General features: G+C 35.0%; 1 protein-coding gene across 9 annotated transcripts in view; it reads right to left on the bottom strand.

Annotated features, from left to right (window-relative positions):
- The window catches only part of DNM3 (dynamin 3), a 565,331-nt gene that overhangs the window by 42,279 nt on the left and 496,731 nt on the right, over window positions 1–26,321 (bottom strand). For all 9 annotated transcript variants that reach the window (XM_031936892.1, XM_031936891.1, XM_031936888.1 and 6 more), the window contains 2 exons: window positions 12,039–12,203; window positions 3,628–3,854 (listed from right to left, as the gene is read on the bottom strand). In XM_031936892.1, coding sequence (XP_031792752.1) covers window positions 3,628–3,854; window positions 12,039–12,203 — 392 coding nt within the window. The remainder of the gene's footprint in view (window positions 1–3,627; window positions 3,855–12,038; window positions 12,204–26,321) is intronic.

The raw sequence follows: 26,321 nt of genomic DNA, 5'->3' as shown, positions 1-26,321 counted from the left end.
CAGAGGAAGATCCCATAGAGCTATGCTCCTGTGTGGCTTATATTTCTATAAGTCCCATTACCAGGCACAAAATTGGCATCTAACACAAAGTTAAGAGGGATAGCTGGCATATTGGGTGGCAGATTTAGTCTCTAAAAGCATTTTGGCAATCTATAACATTGGGCTGTATCTAATAATGTGAAATCCAATAGGGACAAATGTAGAGTCTTCTACCTGGGTAAAAAAATTAGCTTCCTAAGTACAAATGAGAGGAATTTACTTGTTCTGAAAACACTCTGAGCATTTTGATAGACTGCATACTCCATATGGGTCAACGTTATGATGTTAGAGCCAAACAATCTTGGGCTGTATTAAGAGAGGTATGGCTTATAGGAAGAGGGAAGTGATAGCTGACTCATACTGTCATTATCATACCATATCTGGAGCTTTTCTGACCTCCAGTTTCACATCTCCAACCGCTTTTTCACTCATCACATTTTGGATATCCAGTAGACATTTTAAATCATCCTGGATTCTTCATTCTCTCAGTTCCCTTCCCTATCCAATGCATTACCAATTAAGAGGGGTTATGGAAGGCTTCTTACAGAAGATAAGGTTTTAATTGAAACTTAAAGGAAACCAGAGAGGTCAGTTGAAGTGGAGAAAGGAAAGTGCTCTAGGCCTGGCAGACAGCCAGAGAAAATGCCTGGAGCCAAGAAATGGAGGGTCTTGTTCATGGAACAACCAAGAGAGACAAGCATCAACAGACAAAAGAATACTTGGTAGGAAATAAGGTATGAGAAGACTGGAAAGGTAAGCGGCATCTGGGTTATGAGGGACTTTGAATGTGAAATAGAGCATTTTATATTTTATCCTGGAGAGATGCTTCTGAGGCGAAATTGACAAGCATTGGTAATGCATTGGATAGGGAAGGGAACTGAGAGAATGAAGAATCCAGGATGATTCCTAGATTATAAATCCGGGGACTGGGAGGATGCTGTCACCTTCTGGCATACTAAGGAAGGGAGTAGGGAGAGAGATTTTAAAAGAGAAAGGTTAAGAAGGAAGTTTTATTTTGATCATATTGAATTTCAGTTGAAGGAATTGGGTGCATTATTCTGAAGTAAAGAGTGGTGAAATCATTCTTAAGGCAAATTATAAAATTCATAGTTGCTCTGTTTCAGGTGGAGAGAGAACTTCAGCAAATAATCTGGATGTTTGAAGTCCCCTCTCTCCTCTATATCATGTCTGCCAATTATGAAATGACAGTTTCATGTATTTGTTCTTTCTTCTTCAGGTATCTCTAGTATGTTGGGATAACAATATCACTTCTGTTTTTCCCTTTTCTGCTCTTCAACCAGGTCTTCTTTACCATGCTTTCCTGTTTATTCTTGGATGCCCCCTCATGAGTATTTCTTCTTCATATGTAATGCCATTTTGTACTTTCCCAAACTTATAAACTCTCACTCTTACAGGCCTGGGTTTCATTCCATAAATTTTTTGTGATACTGCAAAATCAAATTTGCTCCTTGCCTTAGACTATTTACTTCATCTCTCTTATAATCTTAGCTGTACATTAGCCTTGGGATATCTATTTCATCTTGCTTATAATAGCTGCATATTTGTGTATTTATTACTCCATGTTTTTTCACTCGCAGTCCTCCAGGCCTGGAAAGCTCTTCCTCCTCACCTTCCTTCATTTAAGCTCTTCAGCACAATACTGGCATATAATAGGTATTTAATAAACGGTTGTTGCCTTGACTCAGCTTCCTGGCTTCCTTGAAGACAACTCAAATCCTATTTTTGAGGAAGGAAAAACTTTCTTTTCTTCCCTATATCCTCTCCTCTATCTGATAATGCCTTCTTTCTGAGACCATCTTCCATGTAGTATAGCTCACATATTACATCAGTATTTATCTATGATTTCACCCTTTAGAATAAGTGCTCCCTATCTTCACTGAATTTATCATCTCATCCAGGAGTCTTATCTCCTGCATGAAAAAGATAACATACCACATATTACATGATTAAGTATGAACTCCTTGAGGGCAGGGCTTGTTCTTGCTCTTAGTATAGTGTCTGGCACCTGGAAATACTTGATAGATTAGCATTAACTGATTGATTTCCTGACTGAATCATTGCTTTGCTTTTATCTCCCATAATTTCTGGGTATCTTTACTAAATTTTTTGTTGCAGTGAAGCTACTTTATAATTTCTAGTTTGGTATAGACATAAGCAAGGTTTCTTTTCACCTTCCCTTTTAATTTAAAATCTTTTTGATTAGATTAACAAGACTTCAGGAAAATTATGATCATGATGATGTTTATTATTTACCAGCAATGACTCCATCCCTGGCCAAGAGTTTATCACTGATATATTCCCAGTCATCATCCAGAAATCTAAATCTTCTTTCTGACACCATCTTCTTAACTAACCATTTAAAACTCCACATTTTCATTTCATTTTTTCCTCATTTTTCCACCTCACATACTCTACAGGTCAGCTATATTGGCCTCCTTGGTGTTTCTCATACACAATGCTCCATCTTCCATCACTGTGCTTTTTCTTTGACTTCTCTCTTAAGCCTGAAATGCACTACCTCCTCGCCTGCATCTCTTAGCATCCTGGCCTTCCTTGAAACTCAGGTGTCACTTCCTTCTGGAGGTCCTTTCCTCATTCCTCAGTTGATAGTGATTTTCCCTTTATTCTACCTTCTGTCTACTTTGTATGTATCTTAAATGTACTTCTTTATTTACATGTTGTCTCTCTCATTAGAATATACATGCATTGATGGCAGGGGGAGCATTTTCTTTTCTTTTTTTCATTTATACAGAGCTTATAATTTTAAGTACTAGTAAAGCAGTAAATAAGAAATTTTTTTGGCCTATTGATTGATGATTGATTGGATGTGCTGAGAAGAACAGAAGAAATTAAAAAAAAGTTGTTAATCTATTCTTATCTTTACATTTAGGGATATAATGTTTATTGTTAATTATTAATAATAGTTTTAATGGTGAACTATTAAGTTTTCCTTACTATAAACATATCTATCATTAAAAATATGATTGATGCACCAAATTATGCTGCAATTCATTTAATAGTAGAAGGAATATATCTATTTGGAAATTTGTATTAGGTTTCATACTAAAGAGAATGAAATCTATTTGAACAAGTCATTTGACTTCTTTAAATCTCAGTTTCTTCACTTGTCAAAAAGGACAACAAAAGCACTTGTTTCACTATGTGGTCATGAGGAACAAAGGATATAATAGACATAAAATACTTTGCAAACCTTATAGCTCTCTATAAAAATATTAGATGCTAACACATAAAAACAAAAGGCATAAATAAAATATCTTTTTAAAGTCTGGCAAAGTTGCTCCAAACCAAGTCTACTAAAATATTAAGGAGTAAACAAAAAGAAATGGGAAACATTGACCATTGAAATTGAAGCATAGACCTTGCTTTATTTGGCCCACAAAGATAAGTTAAAATTTAAATGGTGCTTTGCTAAAATAGAGTGCTTTTAACAGCACATATTAGTTTCTTGGGAAACAACAGATACAAGGGACATTTCAATGGTCGGTGTTTAAAAATAAGCTAGGATTTAGATGCTCAAGACTTTAGGGAAAGCAAAGACTTCCTTACCTACGAGAGTGCTGGAGCCAGGAGTCATCCACAGGAGGAGGTGCAGGAGTAGACACAGTGGCACTATTGATATCACCAATAATTACGAGGGCTTCCTTAAGGGCTTGGTACATTCGAAGCATCTCATCACGCCGCTGAGCCTGCTCAGCCGACTCTTCCATCAAAGTGTTTTGGTCCTCTGAGGAATATAACTGTGCTAAGAGCTCTGAATTTATGAAGTCTTTGACCTGTCATATTGCCACAGGAAGACAAAAGAAAATGAGTGAGTATATAGTCCAAACATTGAAGAGACACCGAGGGCCAGTGGACAAAATCTGCTAATGTCTACTCCAGGACAGCATGTTTATCTTTGCTTTTTTTATTTCCCAGTTTTATCTTTAATACTGATTCCAGTACAAGTTTTAATTCTTTATGATGCTTGGTGACAGTATGAAATAATCTTGAGTAAATTTAGAGAAAGCCAAAAATTTGCCATTACTCTAATAGTGCCTGTTGTTAGTAAACAACCTTACAATACTTTTTGCAGCACTCTTGCATAACTTGTGGCAAAAAACAATATTTTAACCAAGAAACTTTTCCTAGATATTTACAAAAAAGTACTGTAATATCATCTAGATACTGTTATACTGTTAACCTGTCCTGGAATTAGCATCAATTGAAAATATTTGTCTGAGCTATGTGTGACTATATTCTATATGTCTTATCATTAATTAAACAAAATTAAACAGATCCAGTTTCTAACCTCTAATGGTTTTTTTTATTTAAAAAAAAGAATGCTGATTAAGATTGACTACCAGAATACTAAAAACTGAACCAATAATAAAAAAGGACCAAAGATACCTGGATTTTGTGGAGTGATATGGTCAAAATCTGATAGGGAGGCTACAAGAGGGATTACTGTCCTTAGGTAGTGATCACTTCTACTTAGATAGGGAAGGCCTAATGGTAGGAAGGCCTAATGGGTAAAATTTCATTTGCTCCTTCAAAAACAGAATGATCATGAACAATAGAATTTATATAGCACCTACTATATGCCACATAAATACTTTACAAATACTCTCTTTTGATTCTTTTAACAAATCTATGAAGTAGATGCTATTATTTCTATTTTACAATTAAAAAAATAAAGGCAAACAGAATTAAGTCACTTATCCAGAATCACACAGTTAGTAAGTCTCTGAGGCTAGATTTGAACTCACGTTTTCCCAACTCCAAGCCCAGCACTCTTTCCACTGCACCACCTACCTGTTATAGAACCTGGTAAGATAATTTTTAAAATAAGGTTATGGAGTTTAAAGGATGGAAAAATGACTAAGAAAAGAGGAGAGGCAGATGAATGTTTAGTGAAAAATGAGAATTTACTAATTTGGCTAGAATTGGGGGGAGAAATGGAAAATTAGAGTGAGCTCTTAGGTGAAGCCCTTGAATGCTTTATTTGGACATTATCCTTTAAGGGGAAATCAAAGATTTTCTGAGCAGCAGAGTGACATGATGAAAGTGGTATTTTAAAAAGATTAATTTGTTGATGGCATACAGAATATATCAAGAGTGAAGGAAGGAAGATCATTTAGGAGATTATTGAAATAGTACAGGAATGAGGCAATAAAAGACCTGGGCTAGGGTTATAGCTGTGGAAATAGAAAGGAAAGGATGGATATGAGTAACACTATAAAGGAGCTTTAAACAAAACTTAGTGACTGACTGAATGTGAGGGACAAGAATGAAGAGAGAGTGAAGAGTGACTTTAAGGTTGTTGAACTTGGATGACTAGGAAAATGATGATACCATTGAGAATAATAAGGAAGCCAGAAGGGGAAGCCAGTTTGAGGGGGAAATATGATGAGTTGGGCTGTAAGAATGCTCCATTTCCCCTCTACAAACACATTCACATGGGGATAAATTTGCAGGTGTCCATAGGAACATATGTTCCCAGATCCCATACTGTGTTTTGGTACATAATGAAATTCTAAAAAGCACAAATCAGACATTTTTCATGACTGTGGCCACCAGTCCTTCAAAAAAGTTGATATTTTACTAGAATCTCTTAAATACAATTTAAAAGCAAGAAAACCAAACCTTTGCAACTTTTCAAATTGTGTGTGTGTGTAAACATGTAAACATAATATATATTCATGATCTTAATTAACATTTTAGTTCTTGAAATAATATTTCAGAAAATACTCTCTATTCTCATCTCTTTTGCCTTTTCCTCATCACCCCAAATGAAACTCTAATCCTTTGAGGTAGGACCTGGCAGGGCTGGGGAACCTCTTTTCCTAGGATCCTGAGTGCTTTAGCAAATTCTTGAAAATCTTTATATTTATAATATGAATACCCAACTAAAAGGTACAGTTCTGTTATTTAATTTTATGTTGTAGGGTTCTCTCTTCTACTTTCCCGGAATGTAGAATCAAAATTAAATTAAAAGTGTAAAGTAAAATAATTATACTTGAGTGTAAGAATGGGATAATCAAGGAATCTGAGAAGTTTAAAGGGGTTCAATAGATTTTTCTTTTCCACACCTAAGCCTTTTCTGTCAATGACTATAACTTCTTCCTTTCTAAAACATATTTAGCTTGCTTTAACTGGACTAATGGTAAAAGTTCCACAAAAATGGAAAGATATTCTATGATTTTTCACATTATACAGTTACACAGGAGACCATTTCCTCAGGATTGGTTTGTTTCTAGAGTTTTAGAAAGGCAGCACAGCAAGCTTTTCTGCTGAAGTGTGTGTGTGTGTGTATATATATATATATATATATATATATATATATAATCATTTAATTGAATGGCTTTATTTTCTTTGTTTGTTGGTGGCATGGTTAGTGTTTTACTATTCTTAAGGCTCTTATGGGATTCTCAGAATATTCTGAACTCCTTATCTAGTTACCCCACAACGATTCAGGTCTTCTTTACTTTTTCATGTAAATCTTTGATCCCATTCCCTCCAATTTTTTCCAGCACACTGTCCCTATTATCATTCTCTCTTCCTTCTCCTTTTCTTTCTCCTCCTCTCTGCCTCTCTGTCTGTCTCTGTCTCTATATCTATCTTTTTCTCTGTTTCTGTCTCTTTCATCTCCCCCAGTTACTGATTCCACTGATTCCTTCCCTGCTGTGGACAAACATATCCAAGTCTCCTCCATCCTTAAAAAATTCTCATATCTCTTCTTCCCTTTTCTAAATTTGAAGAAGCCATCTCTCTATCCTCCATGCTTTCACCTCTCTTTTTAATCAGTTCTAAATTCTCTGGTTTCTGACCTCATTATTCAACTGAAACTGCTCTCCCTCAAATTATAAATGATCTCCTAATTGTCAAATCTAATGACTTTTCTCTTTGCTCATCCTTATGACTCTCTCTACAGCATTTAATACTACTGATCATTTTCCTCCTGAATATCCTCTCTTCTCTAGCTGTCTTGGTGACTCCACTCCATTGGTTTTTCTCCTACCTTTTTTTTTTTAAACCATACTTTCATAGTCTTTTTTTTTTTTTTCTTTTTTTGCTATATCTTCATCCATGCTTTTTTCACTTATTATGGGTATTCCAAGATTTTGTTCTGGACTTTCTTCTCTTTTCTTTCCATATTCTCTCACCTAGTATTTTCATTGACTCCCAAAAGTTCAATTATTGTCATGTAGATGATTCTCAAATCTACACAATTGGCCCTATTTTCTCTCCTGAGATCCATTTCCATCCTACCAAATACTTATTAAACACATGTACCCCACTTCAGAACCTCTTTCTTTCTGTCAAGAATAGTACCCTTTTGTTCCAGGCATACAAATTTGCAATCTTGCTGTCTGTCTTGACTCCTAATTCTCACCCACCCCTCTTACATATATTCCCCCTTTTCCATTTACAAACTGCCACCATAATTCAGACCCCCCTGTCTCGTCTCTTCTCATTCCAATATATTTTCTACTCAACTTCCAAAGTGATTAAAAAATATGGATCTGATTATACTATCCTTCTAGTCATTAAACTTCATTGGCTTTCTGTTACTCTAAGAATTACATGTAATCTTTAATTTTTGGTATTTGTCTGTTTAAAATCTGACCTTTTTCTATCTTTTCGGTCTCATTATCTTCCTCTAAGTCTATTGTCCAGCAACACTGGATTGCTATCTGTTCCTTACTCATTATTACACATCTTCTTCCAGGTCAATTACCTTTAAATTGCCAGTCCTTTATGTTTAGAATGTTCTCCCGCCTTCCTTCACCTTCACTTATAAAAATCTATGGTTTTCTTTTGAACTCAGCTCAAGGATCACTTCTTAACAGGAGAATTTTTTCTGTTTTTCTAACTGAGAATGTCTTTTCCTTTAATTCTATCTCATAACTTCTATCTGTAGCACTATGGAAATATTTTAGCTTTCTCAGCAGACTGTAAATTCCATGAGGGTAGGAAAGTTTTTGCTTGTTTTTTTTTTTTCCCTCTAGCACTTAAGCAATTAATCTCTTGTGGGCTGATTCATTGATTGGTTTCAAGATATTTGCTTAGAAATTTTATTTTAACAGAGCAACAGTAATACAAATTAACATAGTCCAAACACTTAGTTGCTATATATATATATGCTATTGTTGTTATCATCATCATACTTGAAACATATTTTTTTCCTGTTACATAGAACTTCTCCACTGTGTTACAGAATATTGTACTAGGGATCCACAGTCCTAGTTGTAACAAATTAATAGTCAAATGATTTGAGGAAAATTATAACTTCTATGAGCCACATTTTCCTTATCTGTATAATAGGGAAAATAATACTTGCAGTGACTTCCTTCTCACTTTCAAAATGTTGTCATGAAGCTCAAAACAGATAAAATACTAGTGGAGTCAAGCACACATTGTGCCTTGGAATTAGGCTTCCATGCAATGTTGCCATAAAAACCCACAATCTAGGCTGGATACTTTGCCTTTGCCAGTTTATTTAAAAAGGAATAGGCTGAGAAATTATGCCTTCATGACATGGCAGCGTGGCTGTGTAGGTGTTTAAGCTGAACTTTTATTTCTGCCCTTAAATATTAATGTCCTGAACACAACTACCTGATGATTTGGTTGTTTCCAGTGTAGGATGATTTCTGATTATAAACATGCTGTTTCTTTGGGTTGTTGTTACCTGGTATGTTTTAGTAATGCAACAGCTGCTGCATTTCATTGGACAAAAGCCTTAGAGTATGGTGGAGGAAAGGCATGCATTTTTGGACTTCAACCTTCTTAAACAATTCCATATGGAGACATAAGTGGTAGACTTTTTAATTTAACCTTTTCAAGGTGACTGCTCATCAAATTTTGAACTTTATGAAAGCTGGCTGAAACACTTCCTTTCTGTAGCCTAGATAGTCCTTCCAGTGAAGGACCCAGTAGAACTGTACAAAATCAGGAATTATAAACTTTTTGGCTCTAAAGAAAACACTGGCTCTTTCACCTGAAGAATATACACATATGTTACTTTTTATAAAAGCAACTAAAATAAATGGAAAGAACACAGAATAAGAGCTCAAAAAATAAAAGGGTAAAAATCCACAAACATCCCCCATTTGTCTGGTAGTCAGTATGAAATATTGGAATGCACCCTGAATCCAGCATCAGGAAACTTAGGTGCGAGTCCTAATGAGAGTTTTTGTTAACATTATGATCATTTTCATATTCAAGAAGTAATCTTAAAAATAAGTCCCACAGATATTAAATTGACTTTTACACAAAGTCTATCGTCTTTATTAATCAGCAAATACATCTTATTTATTCCTTATTTATAGGTGTATAAATATTATATATAGAAAGAATTCTACATATATATATATACACACATGTATATATATATATATATATAATGATGAATGATGGGCTGAATTTCTGCCAAGCTCATTCTGTCCCTGATAGATAGGAAGCAATGTCTTATCTGGGAAAAGATTTAATACAGTACAGGACAAAGTTCTGGTAATGATAGTAATACCAGTAGCTTGAGATAAAATAGTGAAAGTATGAAGGTATTTGATCATGAAAAATGGTCAATAATATCTTGTTGAGTGATTATCATTACTGTAATATAATAGCAATTTTAGAATGACATACTATTATAGAGAGAATTCTTCTCAAGTAAGAATTGAAATATTTTTGAGATTCTTTCCAATACAGACTGTATAGTGCTATGACTCCATGTGAAAGGGATGGAATAATTGATTTTTAATAGAAGATATCTAAAGCTGTTGACACAAACCTCCATGATTTAATGCTAATGTTATCCTTATTCCATAGGATGATGAATATTTGGCCAGAATAACTATCCAAGACCATAAGATTGTGAAGTGTATTGATGAAAAAAGTATCTATGCCAAAAAATCTTAGAACCCAGAAAGACTGAGATATTTTCCTAGGGACTGGGTATCTGGGGATTTAGATGATGCTTCAAAAATCAAAACTTTGGGTAACAAAAATAAAACTTTGGGTAACTTTTGGGCTATGGAGAAATGCATGGCAAATGTAGCTTCAATGTGTACTGTCCACGATTACTTGAACATAAGAAGTGCTTTAAAAATATCAAAGGAGGTAAACCAGTCATATAACTTGAGTAAGGGCTTGTAGACACACAGGATACTACAATGTACCAACAAAATGCTCAAAGACTTGGGGAAGACTTCTAGTAGATTAAACAGATTTTTGGGAGGGTGAAGAAGGGGTGGATAAATTGTACTTTCAATGAGACTCTAAGCTATGAACGATGTTCTGAAGAATTCCCATAGCTCCCTGATCTAGGCTGGTATTGTTACCTTCATTTGAGGGGGAAAAGGAACCTTCCTCAAACTTAAGAAATTAATGATGTCCCTGAGGTCACACAGCATGCCAGAGCTAGAATTTCGACTAAAAATCACTGCAGACAAATTTCCCATTTACTTCTTAGCTGCCATCCATCCAATATTTTTATTGCTACATTTCTATATACCTAAGGTTATAGTCTCTGATATATGAGGGCGCTTAAAAACAACTGAAACTGAGACCATTGAGATGGAGATTGGTGATACAAATGCACAATGACTGGTGACTGAATATTTATTAATAAAATTGTGAAATAATTCAGTATACAGATTGAAAAGACTCATTTTTGTAACAACTGCTCTTAAATGACTGATGTGTTGTAAAAAGAACGAACTCTTAGATTAGAATACATTCTTAGTAGTTGTGTAATGATGGACAAGTCACAATCTCCCTAGATCTCACCTTCCTCATTTATAAAATGAATGGGTTTGATTAGATGACTTTTGAGGTTCCTTCTAGCTCTAAATCTATGATTACATTTTGTGTGGAGGAGGAATGTTGTGGATAGAAGACCACCCTTAGAATGACGAAGACCTGGGTTTAAATCTGCTCATATGCCGGGGGCAAATCACTTCATGAGTTCCCCAAGCACCTCTTCAAGACTTTTGAGCTGTAGTTCTATGATCAGTAAATCTCAGGTACTGACCAAAAAAGGTTATGTAAAATATCAATAACATAACATAGCATTTTATATTTCTGAAACACTTTGATACCATTATTTCATTTAATAGATCATAGAAAATTAAATCAAATATTTAGAGCTCTACAAGATCTCAGAAGTCATCTGTAAAATGAGGCTGAGCCTTATTTTACAGATGAAGAAACTGAGACCTATAACAGTTCAGTGATTTACCCAAGGGTTTAAGAGGTCATTTCCTGAAATGTAACAGAGACAACATATTACATAGGTTTCAAGAATCTATGATTTATTTTAAGGGATGTGGGTTTTTTCTCTACGAAAATAGGTTATAACCTCTCTGTGACTAAGCAGATGGTCTTTGAGGATAGCTATGGTTGAAAGAGTATTCTCTGGTCAATGTGCTGAGGAGCCTTTGGGATGCTGGCCTTAGACAACAGGCATTTCACTTGTCACTGGTACATTCTCAAAGCTTTCCCATTTTGGTTTTGGTTTTGTTCAGTAATTTCAGTTGTGTCTGAGTCTTCATGTCCTCATTTGGGGTTTACTTGGCAAAGATATTGACTTCCTTCTCCTGCTTATTTTATAGCAAACTGGGTGTTAAGTGATTTGCCCAAGGTGACAGTGAGTGTCTGAAGCCAGATTGTTAATAAGGAAGATGAGTCTTCCTGACTCGAAGGCCTGGCACTTGATCCACTGTGCCACCACACTGGCTTTTCCATTAGGTTTTGCCAAAAGTTTGTAGTCCATTGGAACAGCATAAGAGAAAGTTACTGCTTTACTAGGATAAATTTACCTCTTTACCAGGAAGTTGAAATAAGCTTTCAGTAAAGTAAGTATTCTCTCAGAAAGATGGAAATTTAAAAAAAAAAAAACATCATGCAATATTAAATAAAACATAAATAATCAACAATGGATCAGACAGTAAAAGATGAAGTCATTTATGATCACTTACATTGTTGATCATAAGGTGCATTATTGTTTTGGGAATCAGGTCTCGAATACATTTGTTGATTATTGACATGTAGGAGTCTACAAGGTTGCGAATGGTTTCCACTTGTCTTTCTAATTGTGGGTCCATGGAAAAATTTTCTGCTTGACCACTCTCATCATTGTCAGCCTAAATAGAAATAAAAATAAAACTTGTTTTTAAAGCATACCCTTAGTTCAAGTAGGAAAAAAAAAATCAACATCATCATGTCCAGTATATTTAGCATTTTTACTACTGAGTGGCAATATGCTTTGTTTAATTTCACACCTGGTCAGTTTGCCATTAGTGGGCCCTTGTATGGTCATAAACAAGGTAGTATAGTGCTAAGAGTGCTGGATCTGGAGTCTTAGAAGCTGGATTGTTCATCTAAATTTAGATAAAAGAATTTAGAATTTTAGATTAGCAAAGAAAGATCACAGTATACTCCTCTAATTTTATCAGGTTAAAAACAAACAAAAATCAGAACAATCTGTGGTCCAGATAAAGAAAGTGATTTCCTCAAAGCCATTTAAGTAATAAGCAACAAAACCAGAATTCAAAGCCAGCTTTTTAAACTTTAGATTCAAAATTTCTGCCTTGTTTTCCTCATGGCATATTTTTAATCCATTGCCAAATCTCGTTTCTTTCTTAAACATTTAATTATTTTTTTCAATGAACAAACATTTATTTTCTTTCTCTCCCCCTCTTTTTTCTAGGGAAAAGGGAGAAAAAAAAACTTTATAACACATATGCATAATCAAGCAAAGCAAATTTCCAAATTGTCCATTTCTAAAAATGTGTCCTGTTCTACATTTTGAGTCCATCCTCTTTCTGTCAAGAGCTAAGTAGTAATCTTCACTATAAGTCTTCTCAAATTATTTTGGATCATAGTTAAGTCTTTCAAAGTCGTTTGTTATTACAATTTTGTTATTGTATAAATTGTTCTCTTGGTTCTGTTTACTTCACTACATTACTCACACAAGCCTTCCCATATTTCTTTGAAATAATCTCTTCCATTATTTCATATGGCAGAATAATATTCTAAAACATTCATATAAAATAACTTGGTCAGCCATTCCCTAACTGACAGGTACCTCCTCAGTTTCCAGTTCTTTGCTTCAACAAAGAGAGCTGCTATAAATATTTTTGGACATTTAAGTCCCTTTCCTCATTTTTGATCTCTGTGGAGTACAATCCTAGAAATGGTATTGCTGCATCAAAGGGTATGCAGTTTACTTTTGGGGCATGGTTCCAAATTGTTTCAGCAGTACATAAATGTTCCTGTTCCCTTATAGCCTCTCCAACAATGGTCACTTTTCCTGTTTTATCATTTTAGCTAATCTGTTAGGTATGAAATAGAACCCTGGGGTTGCTTTAATTTGCATTAGTGACCAAATATTGTTTGTAACTTCATAATCTCTCTCCTATACAAATTCTTCTCTACATTCAGTGTCCTTATCCAGTTAAGTCTTCATTATGTATAATCTAGACTATGGCAGTAGTCTTTTAATTGGTTATCCAGATGCAGGGTTCTTCCCTTTCCAATCAATTCTCCACTCAACTGCCAAAGTGATTTTCCTAAAGGTAGTGGAAGTCTGACTATATGATGCACCTTTACTCATTAAATGCCAGTGGCTCTCTATTATCTACAGAAACAAATACGCTGGTGCTTGACAGTTAAAAGTCTTCACAACCTTTCCAGTCTCCCTATACTTGACTATTCACTTTATGATTCAGCTGCACATGCTTGCTTACTGATCCTTGGATACAACATTTTATTTTTCATCTCTGTCTCTGTGCTGTTGTACTGACTTTGCACAATGTCTGAAATACATTCCCTTCTATCGAATGCTTTTTAGAATCTCTGGCTTCCTTAAAGTCTCAGCTGAAACACCACTTTTTGAAGGAAAACTTTACTTTCCCTGCTTTGATACTAGTGCCTTCTCCATTGAAATATTTTTCAATCTTCATTGTATATATCTTATATATACCTACTTATATTTATGTGTTATCTCTCTCATTTCAATGTGAGCTTCCAAAGGGCAGACTCTTTCTTTGTATGCTTATGACTCAGCAAATGGCTTGTTGACTGAGTAACTTAACAGCTCCTTTTCATTCTCCTTTGCTATTTTACCATCCAAATTATACCTTCTAACTGTGGGTATTCCCCAAGACTTTGTTCTTTTCTTCTCTTTTCTTCACCATCTATGCTATCTCTTGGTGGCTGAATGAGTTCTCACAATTTGAATATATCTCTATAAAGATGACTCACAGATCTATATATATAGCCCCACTTTTCCCCTGAATGTCAGCCTTGTAGCTCTAATTGGCTACTAGACTTTTTAAACTTTGTGGCCTAGATATTTCTAACTCAGCATGTCAAAACCAGGACTTATCTTTTCCCCAAACTCATCATTTCTAATCTTTCCTCTTCTATTGAAAGCACCACCATTCTTCCCATCCCTCAGATTCCTAACTTCCATGTTATTCCCTTCATTTTCTCTCTTCATTTTCTCTCACCCACCCTAATAGAATTCCTTTCTTCTTTCAACATGTGGCTCAAATATCAACTTTTGCATGAAACTTTCCCAGACCCCTCCAAAATTATTTTGTATTGAACGATTATTCTCTTTATATTTCTTCTGTATATACTTATATATGTACTTGCATTTATATTAGGACATAAACTTCTTGCCATTAGAGGATGTTTCATCTATTGTATTTATATTTCTGGTGTCCTGCACAGTGCCTGGAACATAGTGTTTAGTAAATGCTTGATTAACTGATTGCCATGACGCCAGTAGCTTCTCTTCTAGAAGGAGCTCGGAACTTTTAGAGAGATACTAGAACTAACCCATCCCAGGGACTTTCTAGATTAGAAATGAGATTGTGACAGAATTCTTAGATATTTTCTAGATTAAATTATGCTTCTTGGACTAATCCTGGCTCAAATCTAATTCCCCAGGGCTGACCCAGTTGAACAACAGGAGGCACAGTGTGTAATTGACCCCACCATTTGCTTTCTATGATTTATTATTACTGGGTTCTGCCATCATTACTAAAGACTAGTTTCATTGCAAACATGTTACAAATTCACCTGCCAACTCATTCGTTGAATACGACAAAATAAATAAATTATCTGTGCAAAAAAGAGTAGAGAAGCATCTGTTTTCTATATCATGAAACCTGAGTTCATTAATTTTGATTTATATGTAACAGACTGTATTAGTATGTCATCTTTGTCATTTAGTGTTAACCCATTGGCTTAACATTGAAATCAGACCAAAGAATCAAAATGTAAATCCATTTGAATTGCCTAAGCCCCAGAATACCAGTATGTTACTGTAATAGTCTGGCTTATTTTAAATATAAATAAAGAAAATTAAGAAAAGAAATATTTTCTTTATAAAAATAAAGAAAATAGCAATTTACTATCTTCTATGTTGATACAATATATAGATTTTTGGAACTGTACATTCTAATCTATTAGGATTTTAATCCACTAGCAAATATTAATTAATCTCTACTATTTGCAAGGCACTATACTAAGTATATTGTTTAATTGTATTTGTAAAGGACAATTCTCAAGTCGTTATTATAAATCATTTATCCTGTAGGTCAGAGAGCCATAGTGTGGGAAACAGCAGAGGGACTATCAGAGGATAACAGAAGACTCATTTTATATTTTAGTAGTATTTTGAATGATCATGCTTACATTCATTTGTTGATTATCACACGGCTACCTGGAATTCTGCTAGAAAAAATTTCTCTGGCCATTGGTAAAAAAGATTAAACCAAGTCTCCTAGGAGATTCCTTGACTGAATAGGAGTCTCATCTTTGTTTTTATTATTTGTGGGGAGGGGAAAAAAAGAAGGAGAAGTAAAAATTAGATCAGAATTAATAACTGAGAATAGGATATGGGTACAAGAAGATGCAAAGACAGCACAGAGGAGAAAGGTCGGTAGGAAAGGTTAGTAGTGTCTGCATCGAAATTGGCTAAGTTTCCAAAACTGCTCTCTGAGTTTCATTGTGTAGAAATAATTTAAAAACCCAATATTTATCGAGAATGTAACCATTTATGAGAATAAAAAGTAAAAGCATTTGCCTTCCAATGTTTTGGAACTTGAATTATGATGTGTAGTTATGGGTCACTTAAAAATTCAACTTATAAAACCACTATTTAAAACAAAGTGAGGACTGATTAGATATATGATAAAAGTATATTGTGTTTACATTCAAAATATGGGATTTCCTTACTTTGAATGTTTATTGATTGACAAAGATTAGAAGAAAGAGAAACCTCACATTGAAGTACTAAGAGCTACTATCAATGGACAATCTATGAAGTGAAAATAATATATTTGTGAAAATATGTTTTTCAGTGAGAAAATATAACTAATTGATAAATATTTGATTTACACATCATTTTCAACATAACTATGTAAAACAGGATTTTGTAGAATAGCAAATAACTATATTTTTTTATTTAAAATATTTACAATTTGGGATATTTGAATTATAAATGCCATTGACAAAACTAAATCAATTTCTTCTTTTAATTTGTTAAGCAAACAGTGATCTAGTACCTAGTATGGAAAAGACAATATCAAAGTCACTCTGTACAGAAAAAATGACAAAGCTGTCTAATGGAAATAAAACTGTCCTTTTTAAGTTCCAATATATGACTTCTCTGGCTCATCCACTCTAATCATTTTTCACTCTTATTTTTCATTTTCAGTGTTTGCCAGAGAGTGTAATGGAGCCAAGAAAGCAAAGCAGAGGAATGGGAGTTACAAAATCTCTCAGGGTGAAACACAGAGTGCTAGGTGAACTGCTCTGTTTGTGGCTGGTATTTTCCTATGGGAATCTGGATTTTCCCAGTCTTATAACATCAGTTTTATTTAGCTTTGTTTTTTGGTTCTTTGAATGTACAAATGCTTCTGGGCTTTGGGGTAATTTACACTAATAGCTAGTTCAAAAATTCAGTTCAACTGATCAATTTTATAAGGGTATAACACTTTAGACCATTGTAGAACAGACAGAGAACACAGTTTTAATACTTTAAAGTGCTACCTAAAAGCTCAGAGGGGGTATTTACCAAAGTAATGGGTGAAACTCAACTTGAAGTTCTGTTTTAGATTCTGTAACACTAGTAGACACAGTCACATGCAGAGTTTAATCATCCTTTTAATGTCCTGCACATGGTGGAGAGTCACAGAATTCAGAGGGAACATTGAATTTTTTTTTTCTTCTTCTTCTGGTTTTAGGAAGAAACAAGCAATAATTTCTCCTTTCTAAAATGCCTAAGATGAATGGAAAAAAATTGTACATCTATGGAATTTTTCTTTTAACTAAGTAATTGCAGACAGCACATGCTCCTTTTTTCTACCCTCCTCCACCTCTCCCCCCACATCTAACCAAATTCGTTATCGCTTTCTTTTACTTGTGTGTATACTGTATATAACTGTGTATTTTTTCCTTTGTTTAAATTACAGGATTGCAATAAGATTCTTTGCTGGCTAAGCAGAGAAGTGACACATGTTTATCATTATCCTCATCAAGGGAATGTAAAATAAAAATAGTAATTTGTCTCTGATCTTTGAGGCAAAGAAGAACAGTCTGCAAACATTTAACCTTTTGTGTGCAGGTTCATTGGCAATGTTTACAAAATGTGGATAATATTGCAGGAACCAATCTCCTTTTGAAAAATACAATAGATATGGTCTCTGCATTGCTGACTTTTTCTCAATAGTTTTCAATGCCTTTACCAACAATTTGCAACAACAAAAATCCCATCATCGCAATTATAAAGTTGCTTAAAATTCATTTAGCATTTTTTCCCCTTTGTAGTCATAAGATCTTAACATCTTACATCTCAAGGGAATTTAACTGTTTGGGTGTCTTTGAAATAGTTTGCTTTGTAAATTCTTAATAGAAATGCATTATCTTTAAGGGCTTCCTATTTTAACGATGGGACATGCTGAATAGCCAAGAATTCTCATGATCACTTGAAATTTCACTTATGTTAGATGGACTTTGGGAAAAACATGATTATATTTTGTAGTTAACTGACTTATGCACATGTTTTTCTCTTTGCTAGACTGTAAGTTCCTTGAGGGCAAAAAAAAAAAAAAAGTTTAGTTTTGTTTTTTGCCTTCAGCATCGAGCCTTTAGAAAATGATTATTTACTGAATGAATGGTTGACTGGATGTATAATTTTCATTCTTTTTTCCATGATCCTTTTCGATTTCAATTGAAAATACAAACTAGGCGGTAACAAATTCAATTTAAGAGGATTATGATGCTTTAACTATTGGATAAAAGCATATGAGACTACACAGGAAACATCTCATGACTCATTGAAACAATCAGATGTACCTTAGGTCTCTACATAAAAAAAACAAATAGTTCAGTATTTGGCTAAGTCAAGAGCAAGACTAGTCTAAGGGTGTAGATCTCCAGTTTGGAGAATTCCAGTTCAAAAGTTGCAGCCAACTTCCTAAGAGGGAATCACTAACCATTCCATTAGAGACACCAGACCAATAAAAGATGAGTCATCTGGAAGCAGAGAAATACATACCGAAGACAGTAAAGAAAAACAAATACAAACACTGATGGATGGATCCACACAGATAGTCATGTGAAGAAAGTAGCAGCTTCAGAGAATGAGAACCCCTTGGCAGGGAGAGATGCTAGCTCACGGCTAGCTCCATACTGTTCTCAGAACTCAGCAGATAGCTTCACCTAAGGCTTGTTTTGCACTATAGTTTTAAACGACATCAAAGAGGGGATGCCATGACATGCAAATGAATTGGATTTAAGTGAGGAAGGGCTGTGCAAGATCCCCTGCCTCACTTTCCTCTCCAGAGCCATCTGAGTCAGTGGCCAGATACTGATCAGGATGATTGAAGATTCCCTGGATGCAAGGAGAGACTTTGAGCTTTTTAAGCTGAAATCTTCAAGAGGTCTCAGTTTGACTAAGGACACACCCATTCAATGATTAAGGCTAGATAAGAAATGAGGCAAAGAATCTCTTTCATCTAGTCAAAAGAAAAAAAATTCCAAATAAATAAATAAAGCTGGAAGGAGAAGACCCTTAGGATTTCTGGCCAGAGCAGGAATGACTGCTATCTACATTTAATCAGAGTCTATCAGGACTCTTTGGAAAACTCCTTCCTTCCTTTGTTCCTTCTTTCCTCCTTCCCTCCCTCCTTTTGTTCCCTCCCTCTGTCCACATAGGGTATGTATCATACCCTTATCCATAGATGCTCTTAAAAGTTGTTTTTTTTTTTCCCTCTTGGATCTCTGAACTCTCCCAAGATATCTTTGGGTTTACTAGCTAGACTTCTTTTTTTAAGGACCATGCCTTAAACCAAAACCACTCTGACTCTCAGTGATAGGCCACAGCAGGCCAAGTCCACTTGGTCACCTTAGGGGAGTTGCATTACTCTACAAATGGGTCAAAGAACTTCCAGTAACAAGAATTTTGAGTTATCCCTTAATCACATGTGGCCTCTACTATATATATACTTTACATACCTTTGCACTTTGAGGTTATGTCTTTACAACATCCCCTGACTTTGTGTGTATTATAGTACTTTGAATTTTGGATGATTTGGGGTAGAGCATTACAACTTACAAGTGTTTTCTTTACTATCCTATCTTAGTAAATGCCTTTTTTCTCTTAAAAGCTGATTGAAATTTGGCTAACTGATATTATTTGGAAATATACATTGGTGGGGGCTTATGAGTTCTTTGACAACAAGTATTATCTTTTACCATTTTATCTCTTTTTGTATATCCAGCATTTATCACAGGGTCTAGCATAGCGTAGGCACTTAATGTTTATTGACTAAGAATATAGTTTTCAGGGTTACTCCTGAGAGTAGTAGTTAGCCAACCTTTGAGGACCCACCTACTGTTATGATGAACTAGTAAGGTTAGAGCCCTTGGATGGAGAATTATACTCAGAACAACCATAAGTGCTATTTGGTACAATAAATACTATTCTCAATTTATAGGTTGAGAAACAGACTCAGACAGTTCCAATGGATTACCCATGGCTAAAGAGCTAGGTTAGTTATAGAATTGGTACTTGAAGCCAGGTTTTCTGACTAAAATTCCAAGATTTTTTCAACAACACTGCTATACCTCTAAGTTAAAGGGTGTGACTGTAACTGTTCAAAAGAAAAGCATTATAAAAATGGAAAATAATAATCCTGGCAGTATTTTAACAGTAATGCAGTCATAATAGCTCACAACATATAGGTCTTAAGTTTTAATTTTTTTCCCCCACACAGAGCCATATGGCCTGAACACAAAGCTTTTTACTATCCTATTTGTTGTGCTGGGGATATTTTCCAGCTTTTGAAGTTCTTTCTACAATGTGACATCCAAAAATGAACCAAATACTGACATATGGGATTTGACTGAGGCGGAGTACAGTGGGATTATCACCGCCTTATTCCTAGAAATTCTTTTAATGCAGCTGAAGAGCACATTAGGTTTCTTGGAGGTCATAGTAAATTATTAATGGATTTGTAGTACTCTAAAGCCCTCAGAAATGTTTTTAGACAAACAGCTGTCTAAACATTCCTTCCCTGTACCTGTGAAGGTGATTTTAAAAAACATGTTATTACCCATAACATTAATTGAGTACAGTAATCTAGTTTATCATGATCTTATTTAGCCTAATTTTTGTCACTGAATTAATTAGTTATAGGGCAGCCAGGTGGCAATGTAGATAGGGTGCCAGCACTGAAATCAGGAGGACCTGAGTTAAAATTTGACCTCAGGTATTTATTAGCTGTGTGACCATAGGAAAATCATTTCACCCCATTTGCCTCAATTTATTTATCTGTAAAATGAGAAGTGTAGGAAGTGGCAAACCCCTCACAACCCCAACTGGGGATCACATACTATTTGATATGATTGCAGTGATTCTACAACAGGAGTTAGCTATGCCTTTTAGCTTTGTATCACTGTAAATGTGATAATCTTGCCACCTACATGTAATTTTTAAAATGTGGAATAAAACAAAGCCAAATATATTGTTGGAACATTCCACAGAAGCTGCCTTCCAAGTTGAGCCTAAATCATAAATAGCTACTCTTTGACTCCAACCATTGTACAATTCAAGAGTCAAACTGATTCAGTTACCTAGCCCACCATCTTCCATATTTTCCATGAGAATAGGATGAAAGAATTTGTCAAGTATTTTGCTAAAATCTAGGTAAACAATATTTTCAGCATTATCCTACTCTACCAATTTAATAACCCCATTAAAGAAGGAAATAAGTTTAGTCAAGCATGACTTGTTCTCAATGAACTGGCTGACATGTTGGCTATTGGTGATCACTGCTTCTTCTTCTTCTTCTTCTTTTTTTTTTTTTTTTTTTAAAAGATGTGCATTACAAAGCCCTTTAATAACATTTTAGACTGGCTCAAGGCCAGGAGATTTGTCACTGATTCCATTTGCATTTAAGGCAGGAATTTAGAATAAAGGATTTGAGGTGGGCTGTGATGCCTTATGGCAGTTTGAGTTCTTCCACTTAAACTTTTTGTTTTGAACTTCTTCAGGAGGGGCAGGCAAATCACAAGGTCTTACACTAGAAAATGCTTTGCCTTTTGCTGAGATTCAGCTACTTGCAATTATGAATTCACTGTAATAGGAACTTTTTTAACCCTACATCAGATACAGGATTCAGACTAGATCTTTAGATCTACTAACAGTAAGAAATGAAATCCAGAAAGTATTTAAATACCTGTGGGCTCTAATTAGCTGCCTGGTTAATATGTGATATAAAAAAGTTTGGTCTCTAGGAACTGACAGACCTTTCCCTCCCTCTCTCGCTCCCTTCCCGCTTCCTTTTTCTTTTCTCCTTACCCCCTCTCTCTCCTTTTCCTCCCTCCCTCCTTCTCAGTCTCTCCCTCCTTGTCTCTCTCTCTCCCTTCCTCTCTCTCTCTTCCTCCTTCTCTTAGTCTCTCTCTGTCCCCTTTTCTGCTTCTCTCCTTCCTGTCTTTTTTCCCTTTCCCCCCTTTTCTTCCTTTCTTCCCCCTCTGTCCCTCCTTCTTCTCTCTCTCCTTCCCTACTTTTCTCTCTCTCCTCTTTCTCTTCTTCTCTTTCCTTCCCTTCTCTTTCCCTGCCTCCCTCCCATTCTCCTTTTTAGAAAGAAAACAGCTGTGCTTTTTTCTTAGTCTGAAAACTGGGTTTAAGTAAGGGCCCATGTTTCTATGACAGCTGAAGTTCAGCCTTTAGTCTATCAGTGAAAACAAGAAATAGAAGAGTCCCATCCATCATCTTACAAGGAGAAAAGAAGAAATGCGTCAGTTGAAAACTAAGGTTGAAGCCGAGTAGGTGATAGCAACAAGCACAGTGTAGAAACAAAATGTTCAGTGAAGATGTGGGAATCCTGAAGTATACTGCAGGACATTTGCAAGACATCACCAAGTAGAGAGTAAACTTTGCAAACTAGAATGATGATTTTCCCAGAAGACATCAGTAGCCCCGTTGTATGGGATTTCTTCTCCATGTGTATATGATTGTCACACCTGCTTTTTAACGTATGTACTGCCCCATGCATGTATGCTGGTAACATTCTTCCCCACGCATGTCTGCTCCATCCTGGAATGTTGTGTTTACTTATGTAAGGTCCAGATTTGTGTGTGCTGCTTTGCTCTCCTGTTTCATTAAATGCTTTTGCTTTAAACTAAAGGCATCCTTTAGGTGACTAGTAAAAATAAACATATCAATGGGAGTTTGTGAACTATGGCTTTATGTGGAGGTGAAAGTATAAAGTACCTAGAACTAGGCTAACTTTTGAGAGAAGGGCACAAGCTTGAAGGGCTGCCCCAGATATTATAACAGGTTCTAGAATATTTCTAGAGATTAAAATAAAACTAATTGGTTTTATTTTATTTTTTAAACTCTCATCTATTCCCTTTTTTGAAAACTAGAACATTTTTCCTTCTTCATTTTCCTGCCCTCTCCCACTCCAATAAGTTCTTTCAGTATCCAAAATGTAGTACATTTGTGTGAGATGATTTGAATTTATCGAGGAAATCTAGGCTTTATCTTACTATTTTCATAATTATTGTAGCCATCAATTCTGTCTTAGGCACATTTGTTTCATGCTTTCCTGCCTAAAGATAATCTTTAAGCAACTCTATTTTCCCTTTGGATCAGTTTCCATCAAGTCCAAGCCCTCTCCCTGCTCAACAGAAGCACCATCCCTTAATATTGCTCTTTCCTCTAATACAGGTAGTTACTCATTCTTCAAATCCTTGTGTTTTTGTCCTTCACTCGAGTCCTCAGCTTCAGTTCATTATGACAGTTTTATCATTCTTGATGGTCTTACAGAATCAAGCCATACTTATGTATTCACCTAGTGCTACTTAGTCTTGCTTTTATCTTTTGTTCATTTTTTTTTTAAGATGTCTAGTGAATGTCCTGTGCATCTACATCACAGTGTTTAAACAACTCCCCTTGTTCTTCCTTCCGGGACTTGTTTCTGCATCTTCAAAATTTTATCCTTGAGAAATATCTTCTCTCTCTTGGGGTGAATTTCACAGCAAAGTTTTCAAGTAAACAAGTACATAATAAGCAATTTTCCAGCACTATTTATGTGCCAGATATTATCTTAAATGCTGGGAATAATATAAGCAGAAAGAAAGGGGTTGCTTTTCTTTCTCTGATCTCAAGGATCTCACATTTTAATGGGACAAGACAACACATAAAAGGGAATTCAAAAGAGGAAGGAGAGAAGAAATGAAGGTATCCAAAGAGAAGGAATCAGAGAAAGTACAGGAGAGTGAAGATTGAAACCTGTAGAGGAATGGGGGACCCTAATCATTCATCTTTTCAATTCTTTGAAATATCTAAGGTGCAAATCATACTGTGCTAAGTTCTTTTCTCTCCTCCATTATAAACTCTAAGATGAAGTAGTTTTTGTCACTTTCAATGTAGAAATAGTATACTTACTTTAGCAAGAATTAAGTTCAGAATAGAATTTCCCTTTACAAAGATGAAATTATCAGGAAGGCAGGTCAAGAAAGTATCTCTGTGAAGGAGAGGAATAGTAAGAGGAAAGAGAGAAGAGAAAAAAAAAAAAGGAAGGGAGAGAAGAGAACTCATATTTTCCCCCAAACTCATCCCTTTTCCCAGTTTCCTTTTTGCTGTTGAAAGCAATATCATTCATCTTTTAGTCATCTACCTTTGAAATCTCAGAATTCCTGTCAATTCTTCACTCTTCCTTACCCCACATGTCCAGTCAATGACTAAATCTTGCTGTTTCTACCTCCACAAAGTTTCCTCCTTAGTTCAGATTTTCATGACCTCTCCTCAAAATCATTTCCATGGCTTCCTCATTCGTTTGCCTCCCTCATATCTCTCTCCAATTTGAGCTCTAAACTATAGCCCAAGTGTTGCTCTTTAGGCATAGATCTATGTCATTGCCATGCTTAAGATTGTTTAGATTTGAGAACTTTGCAGCTGCACTCAAACCTAAAATTCTCAGCCTTGTTGGATATTATTCCCCCATCTCACTCTATAATTCCACCAAACTGATCTCTCTGTTTTTTATACACGGTACTCTCCACTCTGGCTCTTCCCCAGACCTACGATGGTTTCTCTGCTCAAAGAGAAATGGTATAGAATCCCTCTCTTCCTTCACAACACCATCTTCTCAAGCAACACCTTCTACATAAAACCCTTCCTGATTCCAATTTTTAACACCCTCTTTTTTACTATGCATTTCTCTACTTATTTCATTTGAATTATCTATTTATTCTGTATACATTTCTATAAGTATATATATATATATATATATATATTTATTTATCTACCTCAAAAAAAGTTGACTCCTTGAGAAGAGGGAATTATTTTATTCTTTTTATTTGTATTACTAGCAGGTAAGTACAGTGCCTGACATATATCATCTTACAAACATTTGACTGACTCAAAAAGAGTAAGAAGGAGAAAAGGAACTGGACATGGTAAGCAATGAATCCTGTCACAAATGTTCAAAAAACATTTAAGAATTAAGATGGGAAACAAACCCTGTCTTCAAGAAGCTTACCTGAAACTGGGAGATATGGTGTGTACAAAGATAATAAATATAAGGTAATTTGGGAAGAGATTAGATAAATATAACAATTTAAAACACAAGATTTCACTGATTGGAGGAAAATGTTGCCTTAAAGGCTTTTTTTTTTTTCAGCAAAGCATGTCCAGAAGAAAAACATTAAGAAAATGGGAGAATTTATTAAGAAACTGGACAGTTTATGCTGATGCTCTCCTCTTGGATTCATGATGAATTCTTGTGATGATGGAATTTGCTACTACATTTGGCTGTATTATAAACAATCATCACATTGAGAACTTGTTATAGATTTGAAATCCTACAAAGTGAAAATGATCAGTTATTCAGTACCAGGAATGCAGGGTGGGGGGCTAGTGTTCCAGTAGAGCTAATGGGTAACCTGGAAAAAAAAGTGTCTTGGAGTCTCAGAATTTCCTCTTCTATCTAGACTGCTTCCTTATCAATGACATATATAGTAAAGTGATATTTACAGGGGCTATTAGCTTAAGAAGTAGACCAATGTGAGAAGGTAGAGAAGCTTATCATGATCTAAATAAAACTTTAGTTTTTAGACTCAATAAGATGAATCATGTGGGGAAAGTTGATTAATGAATGTTAGAAGTTCCTATCTCCATTTTATAGCATTTCTTCCAAATGGTTATTTTTCTGGGCCCTTTTGAAACCATGCAACATGATAGAAATTTTTTTTTTTTAAACCAACCAAATTTCTTTTTCTTCTTCTTCTTTTTTTTTTTTTTTTAATAATGTTGATAAACTTTTGTCTTTTAAAGTATTTGCTCTTCTCATAAACTGGAAAAGCTAAGAGAGCCTCAATTCCATAATGTTTAACTGCTTTTTATTATGCTTGTAACAAAAATTTTAAAATTCTAAAAGTAAGTTAAATACAATTGTCTTAATAATATATATGTATATAATATTTAAAATTGTAATATGCTAATATGATAATTCATTGAGCAAGTAATATGGAAAGCATCTTATTTGTCTTTATCAAAGTAACTTCAGAACTCCAAAGGAGTCTTAAAAAGTTATATATTTTTCAACTTCTCCACAGTTCCTGTGATTGCCTTGCTTATATGCTCTAGCTTTTAAAATGGGTGGAAATTCAACATCTCTATTCTGCTCTATTACCTTCTGATGCTTGTTTGTTCTTACTTGATCAACATATAT

Source organism: Sarcophilus harrisii, chromosome 4 (genome assembly GCF_902635505.1).
Source record: "Sarcophilus harrisii chromosome 4, mSarHar1.11, whole genome shotgun sequence".
Lineage (NCBI taxonomy): Eukaryota > Metazoa > Chordata > Mammalia > Dasyuromorphia > Dasyuridae > Sarcophilus > Sarcophilus harrisii.
The sequence above is the reverse complement of the archived record's forward strand: the minus strand, read 5'-3'. Positions and strand labels throughout refer to the sequence as shown.